The 23,532-nt window shown below is 50.8% G+C and overlaps 1 protein-coding gene across 3 annotated transcripts in view; it reads right to left on the reverse strand.

Moving 5' to 3' along the window:
* Positions 1-307: 307 nt before the first annotated feature.
* The window catches only part of ANXA9 (annexin A9), a 26,321-nt gene continuing 3,096 nt past the window's right edge, over positions 308-23,532 (reverse strand). For 2 of the 3 annotated variants that reach the window (XM_006168443.3, XM_014584183.2), the window contains exons 2-15: positions 18,999-19,295; positions 15,145-15,215; positions 14,353-14,452; positions 14,082-14,178; positions 13,437-13,531; positions 13,110-13,223; positions 12,806-12,896; positions 10,658-10,737; positions 10,458-10,517; positions 9,615-9,699; positions 9,388-9,483; positions 9,236-9,294; positions 1,228-1,350; positions 308-981 (exon numbers count right to left, since the gene is read on the reverse strand). In XM_006168443.3, the coding sequence (XP_006168505.1) occupies positions 919-981; positions 1,228-1,350; positions 9,236-9,294; positions 9,388-9,483; positions 9,615-9,699; positions 10,458-10,517; positions 10,658-10,737; positions 12,806-12,896; positions 13,110-13,223; positions 13,437-13,531; positions 14,082-14,178; positions 14,353-14,452; positions 15,145-15,215; positions 18,999-19,061 (1,197 nt within the window). In that variant the 5' untranslated portion in view covers positions 19,062-19,295 and the 3' untranslated portion in view covers positions 308-918. Of the gene's footprint in view, positions 982-1,227; positions 1,351-9,235; positions 9,295-9,387; positions 9,484-9,614; positions 9,700-10,457; positions 10,518-10,657; positions 10,738-12,805; positions 12,897-13,109; positions 13,224-13,436; positions 13,532-14,081; positions 14,179-14,352; positions 14,453-14,936; positions 15,033-15,144; positions 15,216-18,998; positions 19,296-23,532 lie in introns of those variants that run through there. The other variant, XM_006168444.3, reaches the window with a different exon arrangement.

The following is a 23,532-nucleotide window of genomic DNA, read 5'->3' on the forward strand; positions in this document are numbered from 1 at the left end:
TAACTCAAGACTTCCCAGGGTGGGGAAGGCAACTTGACACTCTGCTCACTTTCTAGTTCATACAGATGGTCCTTTGCTTGCTGGCTCTGACCATTCCTGTTTTTTTTTTCTTTTTTTTTTTTAAAGTTTTGCTATAGGGCCCATGAGCTCACCAGAGAGAGAGACAGAGAAAAAAGGAAACTGAGAAATTGTCCCGGGGGTGGGTGTGGGGGGGGTTTGCACTCCACAATCCCTTCTCCACTCTCCTCTTGGGATTTTGTACATACACACATGCCTAGTGTGTTCATCAAGACTGCCAGGTCTGAGACTTGAACCACAGTTGGCCTTGTGGGGTCCAGCTGCCTTAACCACTGTTTCACCCAGCCGGCCCACCTCTGACCGTATCTGACCTCATTCTGCTGCCCTGTTTGTCAGTTATTTTGCCCGAAACTTCCTGGGGAAAGGAGAATAATAAGGGTGAGGTTGACCCACAGCAACCAGGGTGTTGATAACTGCAGGCCCAGGGCAGAAACTGGGTCCCTGTGGACTGGCCAGTGCACATCAAAGCCTCCTCCAAAGCCAGGGCCCCAGCCCCACACCTATCCTGCCCCACCCAAACTTCAATCAGGGAACACAAACAACAGCGAAGTCTGACAAAAGAATTCAAGTACTAGTGAGATGATCTGGCCAGGGTTGGGGAGGGTGAGGCAGAAACTATGGGAGAGATCCCGTCACCCCCTTACACCCAAGGTGGAGCTGGAGGCCCCAGGTACAGGCGGCACTGTGAGATGAGGGAAATGAAAGGATTTAAAGGAAACTTAGAGGTCGGTCCTCGATAAGAAGCTGGAGCCATGTGGTGCTCAGTGAGGGGTTATCCTGTTTGGATGCTCTGCAGTCTCAGAGATTTGACCAGCATGTGAGTGTCGGGGCAGGGAGGTCTCAGATGTCTTCCGCCCTGCACAGGGCCAGGAGGGCCGACCGGCAGTCGCTTGTCACTGCATCCTACAGACAAGGGAGTCCAGCGTTAGAAAAGTCCGCCACCACCATGGCCCAGACACTGTCCCTTCCCTCACGCTGGGTCCGTAGCTCATCTGGGAGGGAAGGCTCGTCCCTGTGCTTGGAGACCTGCACTAAATTAACCAAAAGCTCATGAGTTCTACAGCGCGAGAACGTGCTCAGCCGTGTGTGGGGGTGTGGGTCGAGGTGAGGAGTGACACTCTGCAGCTCCAGGCGAAGAGCCTGTTTCACCTGGAGCGAAGAGTAGAGGGATTTCCCGAATTTCTTCTTGAACTCAGCTCTGATGCTTAGGAGGTCAGTCTCACTCCGAGAGGTGAGGATGCGCATCAGGACTTGGTGGTTGGGCTCAGTCTCCTGTAGAGGGAGAAACAGGTGGGGGTTAGATTAAGATTCTCACTGCAGGTAGGGAGCCAATGGGATGGAGGGTTATTGCAGGAAGTGGAAGTGAGGTGGGAGTCAAGGGGAAGAGAGGTCCACATTATCCCGAGGCAAGTCTTATCTTTTTCCATCCTCGTAAAAAATGATGCAGCACTTGGGGCCAGAGGGTGACATGGTGGTTAGGGTGCTGGACTCCCATGTGGCCAACCATGGCTCGAGCCCCAGACCCAGTGGCTTGCTTTCTCACTTTCTCGCTCTCTCTCTTTCTCTCTTTGGTGAGTGCATGTACCTGATAGCAAATTAAAAAAAAATAATAAATTAAATTAAGTTAAATTAAATTAATATATTTTTTAAAAAGATGATGCAGTGCCAAAGACCAGTTTCTGGGCATGCAGCATGAATATTTCTCCGGTTCCTGCCACTCATCTTTCCTAACCCTGCCATTGACTGTCCTGGGAGCTACTGTGGGAGGTGGCTCCAAAGACAGGTACACCAGGAAAGCTAGAAAAGACGCGCCGCCTATAAAGAAAAACCGGGGAAACCGGGAGGGCTGTGTCCACTTCTAAGCGAGGGATGTCCCAGGAAGGCACACCTGCTCTTCCCCAAACTGAGCTGATGGGGCTCTGGTAGGAACAGGGCTTCAGGGCTCCGTGGCTCCTGGCTCTGAGCCTGACCCACCAGTGCCATTGCACTCCCCATCTGTACATAGCAGTTTCTCCAGGTCGGACCCCTGGGGCTCAATGTCACTGTCTTTCTCCAATATGTGCTCCAGGTCTCCTGTCTTTTGGCTAAAGAAAGTAATGGAGGATTCAGTTTAGAAATAATAGAGGTATAATAAATCATCAGTTCATGACTTATGTCATCAGGAAAGTCACGATCTATTTTTCTATGTAAAAATGCATCATGATTTTCCTGATGACCCAATAATTATATGAAATAATGTGTTACTATGAGAGATTTCTTTTATAAAAAATAATTAATTAATATTATTTAATTTGCTATAGGGGACATGCACTCACCAGACAGAGATGGAAGGGGGGTGGTAAGTGAGAAAGCAAGCTGCCTGGTCTGGGACTCGAACTGCAGTTGGTCATGTGGGAGTTAAGTGCCTTAACTACCACACCACCTACTGGTCCCACTTTGAGAGATTTCTAACTAAAAACTTTTGATTACAAAATTCCCACTTTTGGGGGGGCCAGCAGGTGGCATGGTGGTTAAAGGTGCTGGATTCCCACGTGGCTAACTGCAGTTCGAGTCCCACACCTGGCAGCTCATTTTCCTTTTATCTCTCTCTGGTCCAATTAAAAAATAATAAATAACATGGTGGTTGAGGTGCTGGATTCTCATATGGCTGGCCACAGTTCGAGTCCCGGATTTGGCGGCTTGCTGTCTCACTTTCCCTTTCTTGCTCTGTCTCTCTGTGATCAAATTAAAATAAATAAATAAATAAATAAATATTTATTTTTTTTTGGAGAGGTTTTTGCTATAGGACACGTCCACTCACCAGAAAGTCAGAAAGAGACAGAGAGACAAAAAGTGAGAAATCATCCCCCCAGGGGGGATGGCCACACAATCCCTTCTCCTCCATTCTCCTCTCAGGATCTTGGGCATGCATGCACACACACCCGGCATGTTTTAAGCCACTGGATCCAGGACTCGAACCGCGGTCGACTACATGGGAGTCCAGCGAGATAGCTATTATGTTACCTGCTGGTCCCAATAAATAATTCTTTAAAAAATGTTTCCCATTTTTGGGGATGGCAGGCCCTATGACCTAGTGGTTAAAGGAGCTAGATCCCACATGGCTGACTCTAATTCGAGTTCTAGCTCTGGTGGCTTGAAAAACACACTTGTTGTGTGTGTGTGTGCCCAAATTCCAACAGGAGAGGGAAATGGAGGAGAAGGGATTGCAGTGTGACCACTTCCGCATCGGGGAGTACTTTCTCCCTCTCCCTCTCCCTCTGTGTCTCTCTCTCTGGTGTGTGCATGAGCCCTCTGGCAAATAATAAAAATTCCCATTTTGTGCACTTATGCTCTCACCATTTCCTAAAATCCTCTTCTTCAATGTCCTCAGTCTTTTGACTCACAAGAGCCTTTCTGGGGCCAGCAGGTGGCATGGTGGTTAAGGGTGCTGGACTCCCACATGGCCGACTATAGTACAAATCCTGGACCTGGTGGCTTGCTTTCTCACTTTTGCTCTCCCTCTTAGTCTGTCCCTTTCTGGTCAAATTAAAATAAACAAATAAATAAATAAAGCTGAATAAAATAATTCTTTTTTTTTTTTTTGAGAGGTTTTCGCTATAGGGTGCGTGTGCTCGCCAGACAGACAGAGACAGAGAGACAGAAAGCAGGAAATCACCCCCCAGGGGGGATGGTCACACCGCAATTCCTTCTCCTGCATTCTCCTCTCGGGATCTTGGGCACACACGCACATGTACCCGGCGTGAGTTTTAAGCCACCGGGTCCGGGATGCGAACCACGGTCGACTACATGGGAGTCCAGTGACATAGCCATTACGCTAACTGCTGGTTCCCCTGAATAAAATAATTCTTAACAAAAAAGTCAAAAGGAAAAAGGAGCCTTCTCAGAACTGCCTACAGCCCATACCCTATAGGGAATTCCCACAGATCCTAAATTCCCATGGGGGAAAAAAAAAAAACACAAGAAAATTATAAAGTACAAACAGGATGCTCTATTTCTTCCTTCTTTTTTTTCTCTCTCTTTCTTTTCTTTTTAAAATTTTGCTATAGGGTGCATGTGCTCACCAGAGAAAGATGAGGGTAGGAGAGAGTGAGAAAACATCCCCGGGGAGATGGTCACGTGGCAGTCCCCTCTCCTCCATTCTCTTCTGGGGATCACGGGCATGCGTGTACATGTGCCCAGCACGTTTTCCACGCCACTGGGTCCAGGACTCCAAGTGCACAGTTGGCCACGTGGGATCCAGCTGCCTCCACCACCGTGCTGTTCGCTGGCCCCAGGACGCTCCATTTCATCTGGACTCATTAGCTAATTGTCAGTGCACCTGAGGCTACTTCATTTTAACTTTCATGCGTCAGCAATTTTGTACTGTCATACATATTTGCTTATTGCTCTCCAGTATTAATTCTTCCGTTCCTCCAACTCTTCATAGTCCAACGTTGTAGAATTTGGCCAAGAATCACTTAGTAGCTGAATATTCTCCTTGGTATACAAGGGCCCTATACACCAAAGCTATATTAAACATAATTCTAGTCCTTATTTATTTATTTATTTATAATAGGCAGAGGGTGTGTATGCTTGTAAGAGAAACAGGGACAGAGGGAGAAAGCACCCTCACTGAGGGGTCCTTTCTTCCTTTCCCTCTCCCAGCGGAGTGTGGTCACACCGCAGTCCCTACTCCCCCATCTCTAAGACGCTGAGGTTGGGATTCAAACTGCACTGTTGGCCACGTGGGACCTGGCTCCTTTAACCACTAGGCTACTTTAAGGCTAGCCCAATTCTGTTTTTTTTTCTATTTATTATTATTTTGGATTTTTTGCCATAGGGAGCATGTGCTTGCAGGAGGGAAATAGGGAGGGAGGGAAAGTGAGAAATCACCCCCTATGGGAATGGCCATGCCACAATTGCATCTCTTCTGTTCTCCTCTTGGGATTTTGGGCACACATGCACACATGCCCAGGATGTTTTACAAGCCACCCTGTCCATGTCTCGAGCTGCAAAGCTGGCCATGTAGGGTCCAGAGTCTTAACCACCATGCCACCTGCTAGCCCAAGCCCCTCTAGTCTTAATATTTGAGAATATACGTGGTATCTCATACTGACCCAGGATCTTCATCAGGAGCATTCGCTTTATAGCCCAACTTGACCCAGATTGCTATGAGCCAGGCATTGCTGAAGATCATTTTTCTGAATAAATATTCTTCATAATTTGTGTCTTCACTCATCTCTCAAAAGAATAGTATATAAGTATACTGATTGATTTTTTTTTTTGAGGGGTTTTTGCTATAGGGCGCGTGTGCTCGCCAGACAGACAGAGAGAGACAGAGAGACAGAAAGCAGGAAATCACCCCCCAGGGGGGATGGCCACGCCACAATCCCTTCTCCTCCATTCTCCTCTCGGGATCTTGGGCACGCACGCACACGCACCCAGCGTGAGTTTAAGCCACCAGGTCCGGGACTCGAACCGCGGTCGACTACGTGGGAGTCCAGCGACATAGCCATTACGCTAACTGCTGGTCCCATATACTGATTGATTTTTAAAATTAATTTAAAAAACATAATCCTGGGGCCCAACGGATGGTGTGGTGATCAAGGTGCTAGATTCCCACATGGCTGACTACAGTTCAGGTCCTGGACCTGGCAGCTTGAAAAATCACGATAAATGGGACCAGCAGGTGGCGTGGTGGTTAAGGTGCTGGACACTCCCACATGGCCGACCACGGTTTGAGTCCTGGACCTGGTGACTTCCTTTCTCACTGTCCTCTCTCTCTCTGTGTCTCTCTCTGGTCAAATTTAAATGAAGGAATGAATGAATAAATAAATAAATAAATCTAAAAAAAAAAGAAAAACCACGATAAATAAAGAAATATTTTTTAAAAAATAAATATTAAAACAAAAATAAAACAAAATGAGAAACATGAGCCTGGCCAACCGATAGCATGGTGGCTAAGGCTGCTGGATCTCACATGGCAGACTGTGCAGTTCAAATCTTGGACCCAGCAGCTCGGAAACACGTGAGGTGCATGTGCACGTGTGCCTAAAATCCCAAGAGGAGAATGGAGGAGATGGGGTTGTGTAGCCCTCCTTGGGGGTGGTTTTTCACTTTCTCTCTTCTTCGTCTCTCTCTGGTGAGCACATCCACCCTTCAGCAAAACTTAAAAAAGAAAAGAGCCTATGCTGTTTTCTGAATCCTTTTTCTTGAATTATTTTATTTAACTTTATTTATTTATTTACTTACTTATTTTTAATTTGACCAGAGAGCATAGAGAGAGAGGGAAAGTGAGAAAGCAAGCCACCAGGTGGGACTCAAACTGTGGTCAGCCATGTGGGAGTCCAATGCCACCACACCACCTGCCGGCCCCTTCTGACTCCCTTTTCTAGGATAAATATGACATTAAGAGCATGGGTCCTGAAATCCAAATATGCTACACAGTCTTTACTACTAGGATACAAGTTTTTTAGTTTTTGCTATAGGGCACGTACACTTGCCAGAGAGACACAGAGAGACATCCCGCTAGGGGGCTGGCCATACCGCAGTTCCTTCTCCTCGTCTCCTCTTGGGATTTTGGGCATGTATGCACATGCACTTGGTGTGATTTTTAAGTTACTGGGTCCAGGACTGGAACAGCAAGGTCAGTCAGGTGGGATCCAGCCACCTTAACCCCCACGCCACCTGTTGGCGCTACAAGTTTGTTTTTATGACAGGAATTTGAACAGATAACAACTCTTCAGATGAGTCTTAGTGTTGACTCATTATAATAATACAGGCTTTCTTGGTCAATGACTATAATCTGTCCAGCTGGAAATCTCTGGGTGGTAGAACAAGGGCTTGCATATACTGTCTTTTGAGTGGTCACCAACAAGGGACGATGGCTTCTTAACCAGTATACAGAAAGCTATTCCATCTGCCAAAACGATAACTACTTCTGTCTTCTTCAAATTTTACATCTTCTCTAACTTGGAGAACTCTTCTTTTTTTTGTTGAAGAGAAATTTTTGCTATAGGGCCTATGCACTTACCAGAGAGACAGAAGGCGAGAAATCATCCCCAAGGGGAGATGGCCTCGCTGCAATCCCTTCTCCTCCATTCTCCTCTCAGGATCTTGGGCATGCATGCACACACCTGGTGTGAGTTTTTTTTTTTTTTTTTTTTTTTTTTGTTTATGGGAACCGTCACTTGCCGCAGAGAGAGAGACAGAAAGCAAGAAATCACTCCCTAGGGAGGATGGCCATGCTTCAATCCCTTCTCTTCCATTCTCCTCACGGGATCTTGGGCATGCACGCACACGTGTGTGAGTTTAAGCCACCAGGTCCGGGACGCGAACCGAGGTTGACTACATGGGAGTCCAGCGACATAGCCATTACGCTAACTGCTGGTCCCTGCCCGGTGTGAGTTTTAAGCTGCTGAATCCTGGACTCAAAAGGCGGTCAGCCATGTGGGAGTCCAGCGACCTAACTATCACATCATCTGCTGGTCCTGGTATGTTTATTATTTTATTTATTGTGTGTGCACATTGGAGAGAGAGAAAGAGAAGGACTGGGACCAGCAGTTAGCCCAAGTTCTGTGAGCTTGGGAAGGTACTTAACCTCTCTGTTTTGTTTCTTCATCTGTTACACAAGGAGTATGGTAATGAGGATGAATTGTAATGTGTACAACATGCTCAGGATAGCCCTGGCACACAACAAGCCTCAAAATGTGGGATCTGGGACCAGCAGGTGGTGTGGTGGTTAAGGTAGTGGACTTTCATGTGGCTGCTTGTGGTTCAAGTCCCAGACCCAGAGCCTTGAAACTCATGTCAGGCATGTGTGCATGCATGCCCAAAATCCTAGGAGAAGAATGGAGGAGAGGGGACTGCGACATGGCCGTTCCCCTTGACGGGTGATTTATTGCTTTCTGTCTTTGTGTCTCTCTCTGTTTCTCCAATGAGCACACACACGCTCTGGCAAAAATCTCTCTCTTAAAAAAAATGTGAGATATGGGACCAGCAGTTAGCGTAATGGCTATGTCGCGGGACTCCCATGTAGTCGACCGCAGTTCGCATCCCAGACCCAGTGGCTTAAAACTCACGCCGGGCGCGTGTGCTTGCGTGCCCAAGATCCCGAGAGGAGAATGGAGGAGAAGGGATTGTGGCATGGCCATCCCCCCTGGGGGTGATTTTTTGCTTTCTGTCTCTCTGTCTTTCTCTGTCTGTCTGGTGAGCGCACACGCCCTATAGCAAAAACTTCTAACAACAAAAAAAGTGAGATATTGTCATCATCCTTGCTGGTGTTATCACTGTCAGTCTAGCAGCAGCTGAGACCAGACAAAGCACTCTGTTTGCTCACCTAGATATTAATAAGGCCAAAATTTTAGCTATGGTGTTTTTTAATTAAATTTAATTAGTTAATTTTTTTAGAGGTTTTTGCTATGGGGTGCGTACGCTCCCCAGAAAGACAGATGATCATACTGCAATCCCTTTTTCTCTGTTTCTCCCTCCTTTTGGGGTTTTGAGCACACACACACATACACACACACACACACACACACACATACACACGCACACACACACACACACACGCGCACACACACACGCACACACACACACACGCACACATGCATACACACATCCAGTGTATTTTATCAAGGTGCCAGGTCCAGGACTTGAACAGTGCAGTCAGCCATTTGGGATCCACCCCATGTTCCTGACTAGACAATTTTTTTTTTTTTTTTTTTTTTTTTGAGAGTTGTTTTGCTATAAGGCGCGTGCACTTGCTGGAAAGACAGAGACAGAGAGATAGAAAGCGAGAAATCAACCCCCAGGGGGGATGGCCATGCTGCAATCCCTTCTCCTCCATTCTCCTCTCAGGATCTTGGGCACACGCACACATGCCCAGCGTGAGTTTAAGCTACCGGGTCCCAGACTCGAACCGTGGTCGACTACATGGGAGTCCAGCGACATAGTCATTACGCTAACTGCTGGTCCCGGTCCCCCTAATTTAATTTTAAGCCCAGCTTACTCCTCTATCCTGGACAAGGCGGTAAAGCCAGGGGGAGAGAGCTTGCGTAGGTTTATAAATTATGTGGGAGACGGTTTCACTAGTAGCATCTTGAAATGTCTCCTCTGTCCAGGCGGTGTCTCCCCGAGTTTCTGTTCCAAAGGGAGGGAAAGGAAGTGCCCCTCTCACCTGGAGGGCTCGGTGAAGTTTGTCGGCGAAGTACAGGGGTGTGTTCCTGAGCACTGAGGCTGCAAAGAGGCAAGGACGGAGGGGGGTCACGACCAGGGCTGCAAGTGTCCATCTCAAGAGAGACCCCGCCCCTCACCTGAGCAGGTCCCTACCTAGGCCAAGCAGGGCCTCCTGAGCATCTCCATGGAAACGGCTCTGGACAGCCTCCTCCAGCGCCTGGCCCGTCTGCCGCTGGTACTGATCGAACACTTGTGTGCGTGGGAGGCAGTGGGGGACAAGTGGGTGGGGTAAGTTACCACAGGGAAGGCCGATCCCTCCCCACTTCCCCAGCCAACACTCATCATCACAGCACGCGGGGGGACAAAGGCCTGAGGGGCACCTCGGACAAGGTGTTCCGGATTTCGCTGGGTGAAGGTCAGGACCCACGTGCCCTCGGTGCTGGGTCCTTCAGCCATTCGCAATGCCTGGGGGAGGGACGCGCGGTCACCATGATGGGCTGGGGCCTCGGGCAGCTGTGGTTACGCTGTTCCCAGACGCTCATTGCGAGGGGGACATGGGATGAGGCCTGGAGAAGGTTCTTCTCACCTAGTCACTACTAATAGTTGTTTTTATTTAGGGTTTAAAAGAAAGAAACGGGGGCCGGCTGATGGCACGGAAGTTAAGGCACTGGTTCCCACGTGGATCACTGAGGTTCGAGTCCCCAACCCAGCAGCTTGAAAATCACACCAAGCGCGTGTGTGTGCCTGCTAAATATCCTGGGAGGAGGACGGAGGAGAGGGGACTGTGGCGTGGCCATCCCCCTGCAGGGGGTGAGTTCTCACTTTCCCTCTCTCTGTCTCTGTCTCTCTCTGGTGAGCGCATGTGCTCGATGTTGATTAAAAAAAAAAAGAAAGAAAGAAATGGCCAAGAGAAGGGCTCTGCTTTGAGCCCTGTTTGCTGAGCCAGAAAACCCTGGTACCCATGGCATTAGATACTGAATGGGGTGGGGGGCCTCCATACCCAGGAGAGGAGAATCTGCCAGAGATGAGCTCAGGGGTCGAGGCCGGATGAGCACGAAGGCTGTGGTCACACACTACCTGACACTGCGTGCCCTCCCGTCCCCAAAGGCTCCTCTCCTGGGCGGAAACAGGTCTGTAGGACAAATGGGCACACAGGCCCGTGGCTCTCAGCTCCATGGGGGACAGTGTCTTAGTGCTGTGCGAACTCCGAACTCCGTGCTCACCTGCACGTCCTGTTCCACCAGGTGATAGTCGATGATTCCGGAGTAGCTCTCACGGCCCCCCTAGGAGGAGAGGCGGTTCTCAGGAGGACTCTTCGATCTCCAGACCAACGAGCCAAACCTTGGTCCCCCCACGTCTGTCCCCCGTCCACCACAGCATAGCAGTGCTCCCACTCCAGCACACTCCCTTCCCAGCCCCTCACCTTGGCCAGGGCCAGGAGCAGGTCCTGGAAGATGCCGCTGGTCTCAGACTTGATGTCCTCCTCAGCCTCCACCTGGAAACCTGGGGTGGGGTCGGGAGCTGGCCGAGTCCTCCCGGTCCTTCCCTAGGACCTGTCAGATCCCAGACCCTGTGCCTGCCTGCCCTGCATGCTCCTGCCTGGAGTGGCTCAGTGGTTGCCGGCCCCCGGGGTGGAGGCTCTGAACACAGCTCTAAGCTGTGAGGGTGGGCGGCCTCCTCTCCAAGCACCAACCGTCCGGAGGGGAGGCTCCCGGTATCAGAGTGGTGGACTGGCAGCAAAGAGGGGTAGGAAAACTTAATTACTTCTCTTCTTTTTCTTTCTCTCTTTCTTTCTTTCTTTCTTTCTTTCTTTCTTTCTTTCTTTCTTTCTTTCTTTCTTTCTTTCTTTCTTTCTCTCTTTCTTTCTTTCTTTCTTTCTTTCTTTCTTTCTTTCTTTCTTTCTTTCTTTCTTTCTTCCTTTCTTTCTTTCTTTCTTTCTTTCTTTTTCTTTCTTTCTTTCCTTTTTTTTTTTTTGTCATAGGCTGCGTGCACTTGCCAGAGGGAGAGACAGACAGACAGCGACAGAGAGAAAGTGAGAAATCATACACCCCCAGGGGGCTGGCCATGCCGCAATCCCGTCTTCACTCTCCACTCAAGATTTTGGGCATGCATGCGCACACACCTGGCAGGACATTCAAGCCACCAGGTCCAGGACTTGAACAGTGATCAACCATGTGGGAGTCCAGCACCTTGGCCACCATGCTCCCTGTTGGCCCCTATTTTTCTTCCTTTTTTTTCTTTTAGTTTTTTTTTTTTCTTTTTCCCATGAGTGAGAGAGACGGAGACAGGAATTTCCAATAGATCTTCATGCCAGGATCCGCCCACAGCACAGCCGAGCCTGGGTCATGGGTGCAGGCACAGCCCTGTGTTCAGGGTGGGCTCTGGACACAGCCGGCAACCTTCCCACGTGGAGCAGGCGTGCAGAGCGTTGCATTCCTGTTGTGCTGCTGTCTGACCCCAGGGTAACTCGCTTTATGAGGCAAGATGGCTAGGGCTTACCCCCTATCTCTCCAGAGGTGAAGAAAATTCTGTGAAAGCTTGAGATATAACGAAAGGAACAGGAAAAGGGGAGGAGGAAGGGGAACCAGAGAAACAGGACCAGAGGGAGAGAGAGAGAGGGATTAAGAATGTAGGCCTAGGGCACCAGCAGGTAGCATGGCGGTTAAGGTGGCTGAATTCCACGTGGGTGACTGCATGTTCACGGTTTGAGCACTGGGTCTAGGGGCTTGAAAATCACTCTGGGTGGGGCCAGCAGCTGGTGTGGTGGTTGAGGGCCCTGGACTCCCACATGGCCGACCACGGTTCAAGGCCCAGACCTGGTGGCTTGTTTTCTCACTTTCCCTCTCTCTCTGATCAAAGTGGAAAGTAATAATAATAATAATAATAATAATAATAATAGTAATTAATAAATAAAATTAAACAGTTATTTAAAAAATCACTCTGGGTGCATGTATGTGTATGTGTGGGAGGAGGATAGAGAAGGAATTGCAGCGTGGCCATGCCCCCGAGGGGTGATTTCTCACTTTCTGTCTCTGTCTCTCTATCTCAAGCAAGTGTATGTATGCGCCCTGTAACAAAAATCTCCCTTAAAAGAAAAAAGAAAAAGGGGGCGATGGCGGGAAGAGCAGGGGAAAGCTAGTTACAGACGACAGGGGTGGGGGTAGGCATGTGCAGCCACACAGGGGCAGCCTCAGGGCTCCGAGAGGTGACACTGTGATTTAGAGAGCAGGTTCCCACCTTCCCCACAGGCTGTGACAAGGCTCATTCAGCTGGGAACCTCATGCGATGGCCAGGACAGCGAGGCGCTGGGAACCGACATGTGCCTATGGGACGGTCTCAGGGCCTAACGCTGTCATTACTTTGGAATCCGCCGGGAGCCCCAGACTAAGACGGCTAATCATCGCTTCTCTTCTATAATGGTCACATCTGGCTCCCCTGGGGAGACTGAGGCGCTGGCTGGGAGGAGAGACCCCAAGGGAGCAGAACTTGGGCATCGGGTCCCAATGGCTTGCTTGTCGGGGTCCTGCTGACCCCTCTGCAGCCCCTGGGCCCCCTGACGCCACATCCTTACCTTGTCTGTAGACCGCCAGGCACTCCTGCAGCTGCGCCTGGGCTCGGGTGGCAAGAATTTCCATGGCCACATCGCCCACAGAACCTGAGGCCTGCAAGGAGTGAGGAGGCCACTCTGAGACCCAGCCTCGTAACGAGGGTGGCAGAGGGGCAGAGAGCGGACGTGGACCGCTGCTCCTTCTAAGGGTTGATAGGGACTGGGTAGAGGGGGCCTCTGGAGTGGACAGAGGTGTGGCAGTGGGTTCTCTCCGTTCCTCAGGCATCCTCAGTCCTCAGACACCCCAACAAGTCTCCTCCGTGAGTACCTTCAAGGCCGTCCTCAATTCCTGAGCATCAGACTGGGCTGCAGGCTGCAGCAGTGCCACCACCATCCTCTCCAGGTTGCCCGACAGCGCCGCCTGCAGGGACTTCAGCAGGTCCTGCAATAGGGGGTCCCCGCAGTGGAGGTCGGGGCCAGGGGCAGGGCCCCAGGGGTGTGGAGAGGTTTGGAAAGATTCAGTTGATTCTCATCTGAAGCACCAGACCCCTCTTCAGCCCACAGGCAGGGCCGGCCTCGCCTGCTGTTGCCATACCCGAGTCCTCAGGGGCCCCTAGCCGAGCCCATGTCTCCTGGGAAGTCAGAGCAGTCTCACCTGCTGGGTGCGCTCCTGGAAGGCTCGGGAGATGAGCTGCCTTTGCTCCCTGCTCCGATTGGTCAGCACATCCACTATGGCGCCGCGGTCCACACCTGAACCAAGAGGAGGGCTGGGCTGCAGCGGGGTCTGATTGACAGGACTGGGATCCCCCTACTCCTTGGAGGAGAGAACAAGGTCTAGGAAAAGGCTGCAAAGAAAAGGGGTGGGAGCTTCATCACTCCCACTTCCAGCTGAACTCCAAAGAAGATGCAAATAAGATGTCAAAACGGCATGCGAATCTGACCCAAATTTAGGCAAGAGTGGCCGGGTGTGATGGGGAAGACGGCTCTGTGGGACTGGCTGGCTTGGGTTAGAATCCCAGCTCTGCCATCATGAACTGTGTAACCTTGGGTGAGTGACTCCCTGAGCCTCCCTGAGCCCCAGTTTCCTCATCTGTCAGAGAGAAATAACAAGTTGTCTCTCACAGAGGCGTTGTGAGAATGGGTATGACACACCTATCTCCGTCCTTGACGTGCAGGAATGAGGGTGTTGCACAAGCATTTTGTGAGCAGGGTTAGTGCCTTCTCCCTGGCTGCTTCCTGGTCTGTACGTCGGCTTCTAAGAACAAAGCAGACCCCCAAGTGCCAAGGGAAAGGGGCTCACCTTGGCCTGTAATGGCCCTCAGCAGCCTCTGCACATCCTTGTCCACACTGAAGCTCAAGAAGGTCCTGAGGGTACCCAGCGTCCCCCAAGCTGCAGTCTGCAAGAGGATGGACAATCGGGAGGGAGGATGAGGGGCCTGTCCTGTCCAGCCAGGCCCAGCCCCCGTGTGGCCATCCCCCGGGGAGTTCTCTCTCTCTCTCTCTCAAGCCTATACCCCTATAGCAAAACAAACAAATGAAAGCACGGTTCCTCAAATCCCCACAGCCCCTACCTTGTTGGCAAGGCCCAGGTGGCTGAGGATCTCCTGGGTCAGAGTCAGCACCATCTTCCCGCCGCTCACAGGCACGGCGCCACTGACCTGGGGAAGGAAACTGAGGCGAAGCGGTGAATTTCTTTCCAGCCCTTCTGGGCCTCCTTATGACCCCAAACTCCAGGGCCAAGGCTCCCCCTGCCTCTATCCTTTTCCCTCCTTGCAGAAAGAAAGAACATCAACCTGCTTAGCAGGTTTGGGAGCCAGAGCTGGAGCTCAAGTGGAGAAGTAAGAGGGAAACCCCCACCTCTCGCCCCCTCCTGCAGGAGACAAGAGCCCATGGATCAGGGATGCTGCTAGAACCCACCCTCTCTGATGCCAGGGTTGGTGCCAGAACTCTCAGTCCTTGGACTGAGGTGAGTGCCCCCCTTCTGAGGCCCAGACCGCTCCTCCATAAGCTGGCTGGGTTCTCCCAGGGCAGCGTTGGGGAGTCACGGGAGGTGGCAGGATTTAGTACCTGGGTGGGAGGCAGCTCGGAAGGGCACCTCCCACACCCACAGCCCTAGCCCACCAGCCAGGGCAGGCCCTCCGCGGGTTATGACTACCTGCTTTTAGCCTTAGAAGTCTCAGGCTGGAACCTTTAAGTAAGCAGGAGCAATCTGGGAGCTACGGTGTGTGGGTTCCTGTGGCTACACGGGCGCCTGGGCGGGAAGCAGGGACATTCAGGTTGCAAAAGAAAAACTCATGATTGTCCCCACAACCCCAAACAACTGACGTGTCCCCCCAGGAGGTGGGCCCAGGTCCAGTACTTACCCAAAGGTGCAAGAGGGCGAGGCTGGAGCTGTCGTGTGGCAGGTCTGCGTGGGCACCAGCTCCTGTACCGCCTGGTGGACGAGAGGGGGGCGTGTGCGATCAGGCTGAGCAGCCAATAAGATGACCTCGCCTCCTGCCGGCCAGCCCAGCTGTGGCCTCTGGCCCCTCCCACCCGTGGGAGAGGACCAGGCTGTACCGGGTCCCACACACAAACGCCTCCCTTCCTAGCATCTCTCCTCCCAGGAACTGGGCCTCGACCCACGCTAGTGACCTCCTTGCAGCCTCTCCGGGGCTCGGCCCAGACACAGGAGCCTTTGTGTGCGGCTTTCCTATGGGCCAGGTGGGACCACAGAAGCCTCCTAAGTCCGGCTTTGACCCAGCGCCTCTGGCTCCAGCTCCCTGGGGGGGCAGGTCGGACAGGCTCCAGGTTGATTTCAGGCCTGATAGAGAAAAACCTGTTGGGGCACATACCAGCAGGGCACCCCAGCCTGCACCCCAGAGGGGGTCCCAGTCAGAAACTCCCTGACTGGGACCAGCAGTTAGCGTAATGGCTATGTCGCTGGACTCCCATGTAGTCGACCACAGTTCGCGTCCCGGACCCAGTGGCTTAAACTCACGCCGGGCGCGTGTGCGTGCGTGCCCAAGATCCCGAGAGGAGAATGGAGGAGAAGGGATTGTGGCGGCGTGGCCATCCCCCCTGGGGGATGATTTCTCGCTTTCTGTCTCTCTGTCTCTCTGTGTCTTTCTGGTGAGCGCATGCACCGTATAGGAAAAACCTCTCCAAAAAAAGAGAGAGATAAAAAAAGAAACTCCCTTGACTACTGACTTATTTATTTTTAGTTTGTCATTGGGTGCACCTGGTCAGATAGACAGGCAGAGGGAAAGTGAGAAAGCAACCCCCTCAGGAGATGGCCACACCACAACCCCTTCTCCTCCATTCTCTTCTACGGATTTTGGGATTTGGAGTACACACACATGTGCAGGGTGTGACTCTTCAAGCCCCTGAGCCCTTGAACCACGCACTCAGCCATGTGGGCTCCAGCTGCCTTAACCTCCATGCCACCTGGCTGTCCTTATTAGAGCGGGCCAGCTGGGTGGAGAGAGCAAGAGGGACTGTTTGTATACACCGGGATGACACAGGTATTTGCAGGTGGCAGCAGACCAGCAGAGTCAGAGGAGAAAAATGCAAAGGGTGTTCCCTGAGGATGGGAGGAAGCACCACGCTCCGTAAGGCAACAGGGAGACGGGGGAGCCACCCTGGGCCCTGGTTTCTGCTGCCTTTTGGCTGCCAAAGCTCTGGCTGCTCCAGTGAAGGTGATGCAACCCCAGCAGCTGGGCTTGAGGCTATCTGTGCACAGAGCAGCCAGTGAACAGTCCTAGGGAGCCTCAGAGGCTCCCAAACAGCTGCTCAAACCCCACAGCTGGCTCCCGAGGCTCCCAGGGGGCTGAGTGTAATCTCTCCTGCCTCCCTGGCTGTGTGTGGGGAGGGCATAGTGGCTGCTACTGTCTCAACCCGGGGAGACTCTAGCAGGTGCCCTGCATGCCTAGAGGAGGAATCACAGACCAGGCAGGCCTGAGGAGTGGTCCAGAAGGGATTTGTGCAGTGCCAATCACTGCTCTTCATTCTCCTCTTGGGTTCAAATGGAAAACACCCATCAGTGTTGGAACTGGAGAACCGGGAACAGTCCCCGGCCTTGTCGTTCATTACATTCTGGAACCTGAACTAGTTATTTGAGTTCTCTAAAAGGGGATACTGGGAAAAGCTGAGGCATGTGCAGGGGGTTGGGGGGCATGCTGGGGCATCTGAGGTTAACTGGCAGGCTTTTTTTTTAAAAGTTTATTTATTTCTCCCATCGGAGAGAGCGAGAGAAAGGCGCTCCCAACAGTACCTCAATGTGACTCACCCCCAGTCTCAGCTGGTCCAGCGTGCTCAGGAAGGTCCCAGGATGCAAATCTAAGATGCCTCCTATGTGGGGCCAAGTGCGCTTGTGTTGCACCCCCAGCTCCCCCCCCCTTTTTTTTTAACAATTATTTTATTAATTTATTATTTTTTAAATAAATATTTTATTTAACATTGTTTACTTAATTTAATTTGACCAGAGAGGCACAGAGCAAGAAGAGCGAGAGTGAGAGAGAGAAAGCAAGCCGCCAAGTCTGGGACTCAAACCGCAGTGGGCTATGTGAGACTACAGCATCCCTAACCACCACACCACCTGCCGGCCATTAATTTATCATTATTTTTCACATGAGTTTTGCCAGAGAAAGAGAGAGAGAAAGAGAAAGTCGCCAGGTCTGGGGCTCGAACCGTAGTTGGCCATGTGGGAATTTCAGCACTTTAACCACCATGCCACCTGCTGGCACCCCAAACCCCTTTTTAAATTTTAATCCAGGGCACCTCTATTTGCTGGAGGGAGAGCTAGAGAAAGAAAGGGAGAAAGCACCTCAGGGTGGAGGGGATGGCCATGCAGCAATCTCTTCTCAGGGTTTTGGGACTGAGAGGTTTAAATGACAGCATGTGGCAGAGAAAAGTGCTTTATAAAGTAGTGTTGTTAAGTAAATAAAAATACAGGACACAGACCAGGTGGTGGCGCAGTAGTAGCACAACTGAACTACAGAGGAAAGGCCCTAGGTTTGCATCCAAGGACCTCCCTGAGCATTCTGGGAATGCCTATGATCTGAACTGGCTGAGGCTGGGGTGGATTGTGACATGAAGGCCCTGTTGAGCATGCCTGTCTCGCTTTCTCTCTCATGGAGGAAATAAACTTAAAAATATTTAAAAAGAGGGACCAGCAGTTGGCGTAATGGCTATGTCGCTGGACTCCCATGTAATTGACCATGTTTCGAGTCCTGGACCCAGTGGCTTAAACTCACACCGGGCATGTATGCATGTGTGCCCAGGATCCCAAGAAGAGAGAAGGGATTGTGGTATGGCCATCCCCCCTGGGTGGTGATTTCTCGCTTTCTGTCTCTCTGTCTCTCTCTGTCTTTCTGGCTACACATGCCCTATAGCAAAAACCTCTCAAATATATAAATATATATATATATATATTTAAAAAGATACTGAGTTATATTAGACTTTCAGGTAAATGACTAGTAGTTTATTAGTATAAGTATGAGCCAAATAGTTCATGGAATATACTTACACTAAAAATTCTTTGTTAGGGCCGTCAGGTGGCGTGGTGGTTAAGGTTCCGGACCCACATGGCCAACTGTGGTTCAAGTCAGGACCCGGTGGCTTGCTTTCACTTTCCCTCTTTCTTGCTTTCTCTCTCTCTGGTCAAATTAATAATAATAGTAATAATAATAATAATAAAATAAAACTAATTCAAAAAAAATTCTTTGTTGTTGGGGCCAGCCGGATCCCACATGGCTGACAATGAGAAGGGATTGCAGCATGGCCATCCCCTCCTGGAGGGGATCCTTTCTCATGATCCCGTTCTGTCTGCCTTTCTGTCTGTCTCTTGTCAGCATATGTGTCCTATATCAAAAAAAGAAAAAGTTCATTTTTTGTTTATCTGAAATTATAACCAACTGGGCTCCCAGCATTTTAATGGACAACCTGGAAAATAGGATTCAATCTCAACATAGTGGATATAAAAGCAGGGTCTGGAGCCAGACTTCTCAGAGTCAGAATGCTGGTCCTTGGGCAACTACCTGAGCCTTCCTGAGCTCAGTCTTCATCAAAACGGACATAAGGTGTTTATGTTAATAGTGTTGTGAGATGAACAGATTAATGCATGTAAAGCATTTAAAAATATGCTGGGCACTGAAGAGCAAGTACACATTTGAAAATGTTAGCTAAAATATAGCAATAAATATTGTTTTCATATTATTACATAATGGTAAACTCTTACTATTATTATCTCAGAAATCCCATCTGGGCGCTCTTCTGCAATTTCTTTCTTGCCGATCCCCATTCTAGCCACAAGAGGGCATTAGCAGTCAGTGAGTTTCTGGAGCCCTCTAGTGGTCTCTGACTTAGCGCCGGGATACCGTGGGGCTTTCAGTCCGCTTGCTGGGAAGCGCAGCCTCCTGAGGTCATCAGGTTCCTGGGCGGACTTGGTGGGCAGGTAGAGCAAGAGCCTCCAGTAGCCTTCTACTCCTGAGCTCAGGTGAGGCAGACCTCTGGACACACGCAGGAGCCTGGGTTACTGAAAAGAGGCGATACTGCTCAGAGCGGGTCCTCACACGCGCTAGGCTTTCAGTAACCTCAGAGCCTCTCTCAGCTACACGTGCCAAATAGACTTAGGAGGAAATGAAGGGAGGCCAAGGCCAAATGAACAGGCAGAGACCTGTTTCCCCAGCCCAAACCTCCCCAAGGGACTCCTAGCTGGCTGACCTGCAAGGCTGCACCTGAATTTGGAGAAGGCGGACCGAAGCCCTGTCACATGGCAGCAGCAAAGTCCTCTTTGCCTGTCCCCGTGCAGTGTGTGTGATGCACTTACAATTACTCTCCTGAAATGTGGGTGGAATCTTACCCCTTTCATCCCTGAGGTTTTTGTCGTTGTTCAACTCCAGGGCCAGACCACAGTTGTTTTCAGATCTACTAGTCACTTTCCATCCCCAGGCTCTAAATTTCAGGATTTCCGAGCTAGAGGAAAATCTGAGAGACGACCCAATCTACTACCCTTTCATTACAGACTCAAGAAGGCTGAGTGGCTTCCCAAGCCCATGGAGTTGGAATCAAAAGCAGCCTTCCATGAGGGAGTCCCTCTTGGTGGAATCCAGGAGGGAAGCAGTGAGAGGGTCTCAGCTGTCAGCTCAAGAGCACTTTACACCTCAAGTCCCCATTGCTGTTTTTGTTTCTGTTTTAGTTTTTACTATAGGGTGTGAGTGCTTGCCAAGGGGGAAGAGAAAGAGAGAGAAAGTGAGAATTCACCCCCCAGGTGGGATGGCCACACCACAATACCTTCCCCTCCATTCTCTTCTTGGGGCCTGGGGCACACACATTCACACAACTGTGTGATTTTTCCAGGTCAAGGACTCAAATTGCAGTCGGCCATTGTAAGATTCGGAGCTTTAACTGGCACTCTCTCTGCTGGTCTGTATTACTGTTTTTTGATGATAGAGAGCATGTGCACACACAAAAGAAAGAGAGGGACCGGTAGATGGCATAATAGTTACGTCACTGGACTCCTACATAGTCGACCTGGGGTATGAGTCCCAGTCCAGGTGGCTTAAACTCACTCAGGGTGCGTGTGCGTGCGTGCCCAAGATCCCAAGAGAAGAATGGAGGAGAAGGGATTGCAGCGTGGCCATCCCCCCTGGGGGGTGATTTCTGTCTATCAGTCTTTCTCTGTCTCTCTGGCAAGTGCACTTGCCCTATAACAAAAAAATCTTTCTAAAAACAAAACAAAACAAAAAAGCAAGGGACTAGCAGATGGTGTAATGGTTACCTTGCTGGACTCCCACATAGTCGACTGCGGTTTGAGTCTTGGACCTGGTGGCTTAAAACTCACACTAGACACGTGTATGTGAGTGCCCAAAAACCCAAGAGGAGAACAGAGGGATTACTGCGTGGCCATCCCCCGGGGGAGTGATTTCTCGCTTTCTGTATGTCTCTTCAGTGAGTGCATGCACCCTATAGCAAAAGTCTCTAAAAAACAACAAAGAGAGGGACCAGCAGTTAGCGTAATGGCTATGTCGCTGGACTCCCATGTAGTCGACCACGGTTCGCGCCACGGTGCGCGTCCCAGACCCGGTGGCTTAAAACTCACGCCGCGCATGTGTGCCCGTATGCCCAAGATCCCGAGAGGAGAACGGAGGAAAAGGAGGAAAAGGGATGCGGCATGGCCATCCCCCCTGGGGGGTGATTTCTCGCTTTCTGTCTCTCTTTCTCTCTCTGTCTGGTGAGCATATGCGCCCTACAGCAAAAACTTCTCAAACAAAAAACAAAAAAACAAAAATAAAAGAGAAAGAGAGAGAAACAGAGCCGTATGCCCAAGATCCCGAGAGGAGAACGGAGGAAAAGGAGGAAAAGGGATGCGGCATGGCCATCCCCCCTGGGGGGTGATTTCTCGCTTTCTGTCTCTCTTTCTCTCTCTGTCTGGTGAGCATATGCGCCCTACAGCAAAAACTTCTCAAACAAAAAACAAAAAAACAAAAATAAAAGAGAAAGAGAGAGAAACAGAGAGAGAAAGAAGAGCACCCTGAGCAGGGTCTCATCACACTGCAATACTTTTTCCCCTGCCCTCTAATGCCTCAGGGTCCTGGGTGACTATGCAAGCACCCAGTGATTTTTAAAAAATAATTGTTTATTTAATTTTATTCATTATTATTTTTTTTGAGAGGTTTTTGCTATAGGGCATGTGTGCTTGCCAGAAAGTCAGAGAGACAGAAAGACAGAAAGCGAGAAATCACCCCGCAGGGGGGATGGCCACACTGCAATCCCTTCTCCTCCATTCTCCTCTCGGGATCTTGGGCACGCACGCACACATGCCCAGTGTGAGTTTAAGCCACTTTGTCCTGGACTCAAACTGTAGTCGGCTACATGAAAGTCCAGCGACATAGCCATTATGCTAACTGCTGGTCCCTATTATTATTATTTTTGAAGTTGACCAGAGAGAGAGAGGAAAGTGAGAATGCAAGCTGCCAGGTCCAGGACTTGAACCACAGTTAGCCATGTGGGAGTAGAGCTGCCTTAACTACCACGCCACCTGCTGGCCCCAGCACCCAGTAAATTTTCATACTGACTTGGGGACCCAAACTATGGTCAGTCACATGGTTTCCAGACTTTCAGGGCACGTGCATGATTGCTGGGCTGCAGTGGCTGGGTCCTACACAACTTTTCTGCAAATTTAAGTCTACATTGCATGATTTCAGATTTATGTAGACATTCCTCCTAGCTATTTTACTTCACTGGAAATTGTTGGCTCCCCAGAACTCCTGGCACCCAAATCTCCCTGTCAGGTACTAGCCAGGCTCTATCTATACCCCAATTTTGTGTTGTGCAGTCCAGCCTAACTGGAAAGACCCACTTTTGACAACTGAGCTCCACGCACAGGCCAGGAAGCCTACGGAAGAAGCCTGGCCTGATACCTAAGTTCTGGTCGGAAGGCCTGGTGGTGGCCTTAGGGCACCTCGGCAGCCCTTACAGAGGAAGTGAGTCACCGCAAGGCAGGCGGCACTTGGGGCACTGTGGGCGTGGCCCTGCCAGCCCCAGTGGGGGATGTGTTGGAGGGTTGCAACCATAATCAATCTCTGGGCTCATCCAGGGCAGGGTGTGGTGTGAGCGGCAATTATGTTGACAGCACAGGTAGCCATCCTTCAGTTGGCTAAGGCTGGTTCCTCTTCTCCATCCACCTTCTTTGTCTCTCTGGGAGAGTCACTCCCTCTTATCTGTGTTTTTCAGGCCCTGGTTATCCAACTTTAGCCCCGAAACTTCCCCTCCCTGCTGCTATCTTAAAAAAAAAAAAGTTACCCAGTCCTCAGTCTTCTGAGGAAGCATTTGCATAGTCCAGGGGGGACCATGTAGAAGCCTGGCACCTAGGAAACCACTTAAGAGATTCAGGAGCTCAAGCAGGGGAGACGACCCACGGAGGAGACTCGGGGTAGCAGATGAGGGGCTCGGGAGGGCCTGCGGGAGGGAGAGTGGATCTTAGAATTGGAGGCCGAGAGAGGGGGGAGTTCCACCAGGGAGACAGATACGAGGTAAGATATGCTAATTGAGAGGAATTCCAGCCCGCCGAGGCAAACAGGGCCGCAGGGGCGAACCTGGCCGACCTGAGGCTAGGGAACCTGGGAGGGCGAGCGGCTGGCGGTTGGAAACCTGCCGGTTTCAGTCTCTCCACCCCTCCAGCCAGAGCTCGGGTGAGGATCTCGCGGGCACACTGGATTCGTGGGAGGTCACACTCCTTTCTAAGAGGACTGTCAAAGCATCATCAGGCCGGATACCGTCAGAGGTTCTAACGGTGACAGCAGACACCAACACGTCATTAAGGAAAAAAAGTTGAAAGGGCCCCTGTGTGGAGTAAGCTATCAACAAACCCTCAGACACATCCTGGTCGCGCTCAGGCTACTAGGAGTGCTAGGAGCCGAGGCCGGTTCTAGGACAAACGTGTTGCATCCTCCTGAAACGTCAGTTGTACGAGTATTTAGGGGAAACGCTTCTTAGTAGGAATTCGAACACAAATAAACGTGGCGTACATTGAAAACTCCGATTCATTTTACAAGATAAATGTCGGGGGTGGCTCAGACCCTGGGCTGGGGTCTGAGCGCCGGCAGGGGAGTGCTCCTCTCGCCCTGGCGGGGTAGGTGCTGCGGACCCGGGTGGAAGCGCTGTGGCTGTTACTGGGGGTCGCAGGCTCTGCGCTAGGCAAGAAGTCGAATCTCGAGGGCCTGCGGCTTCAGTCTGCCCCGAGAGGCTGTGAGGCTCGGCGCTCGCGGGCT

Source organism: Tupaia chinensis, unplaced genomic scaffold, assembly GCF_000334495.1.
Source record: "Tupaia chinensis unplaced genomic scaffold, TupChi_1.0 Scaffold145814_1, whole genome shotgun sequence".
NCBI lineage: Eukaryota > Metazoa > Chordata > Mammalia > Scandentia > Tupaiidae > Tupaia > Tupaia belangeri.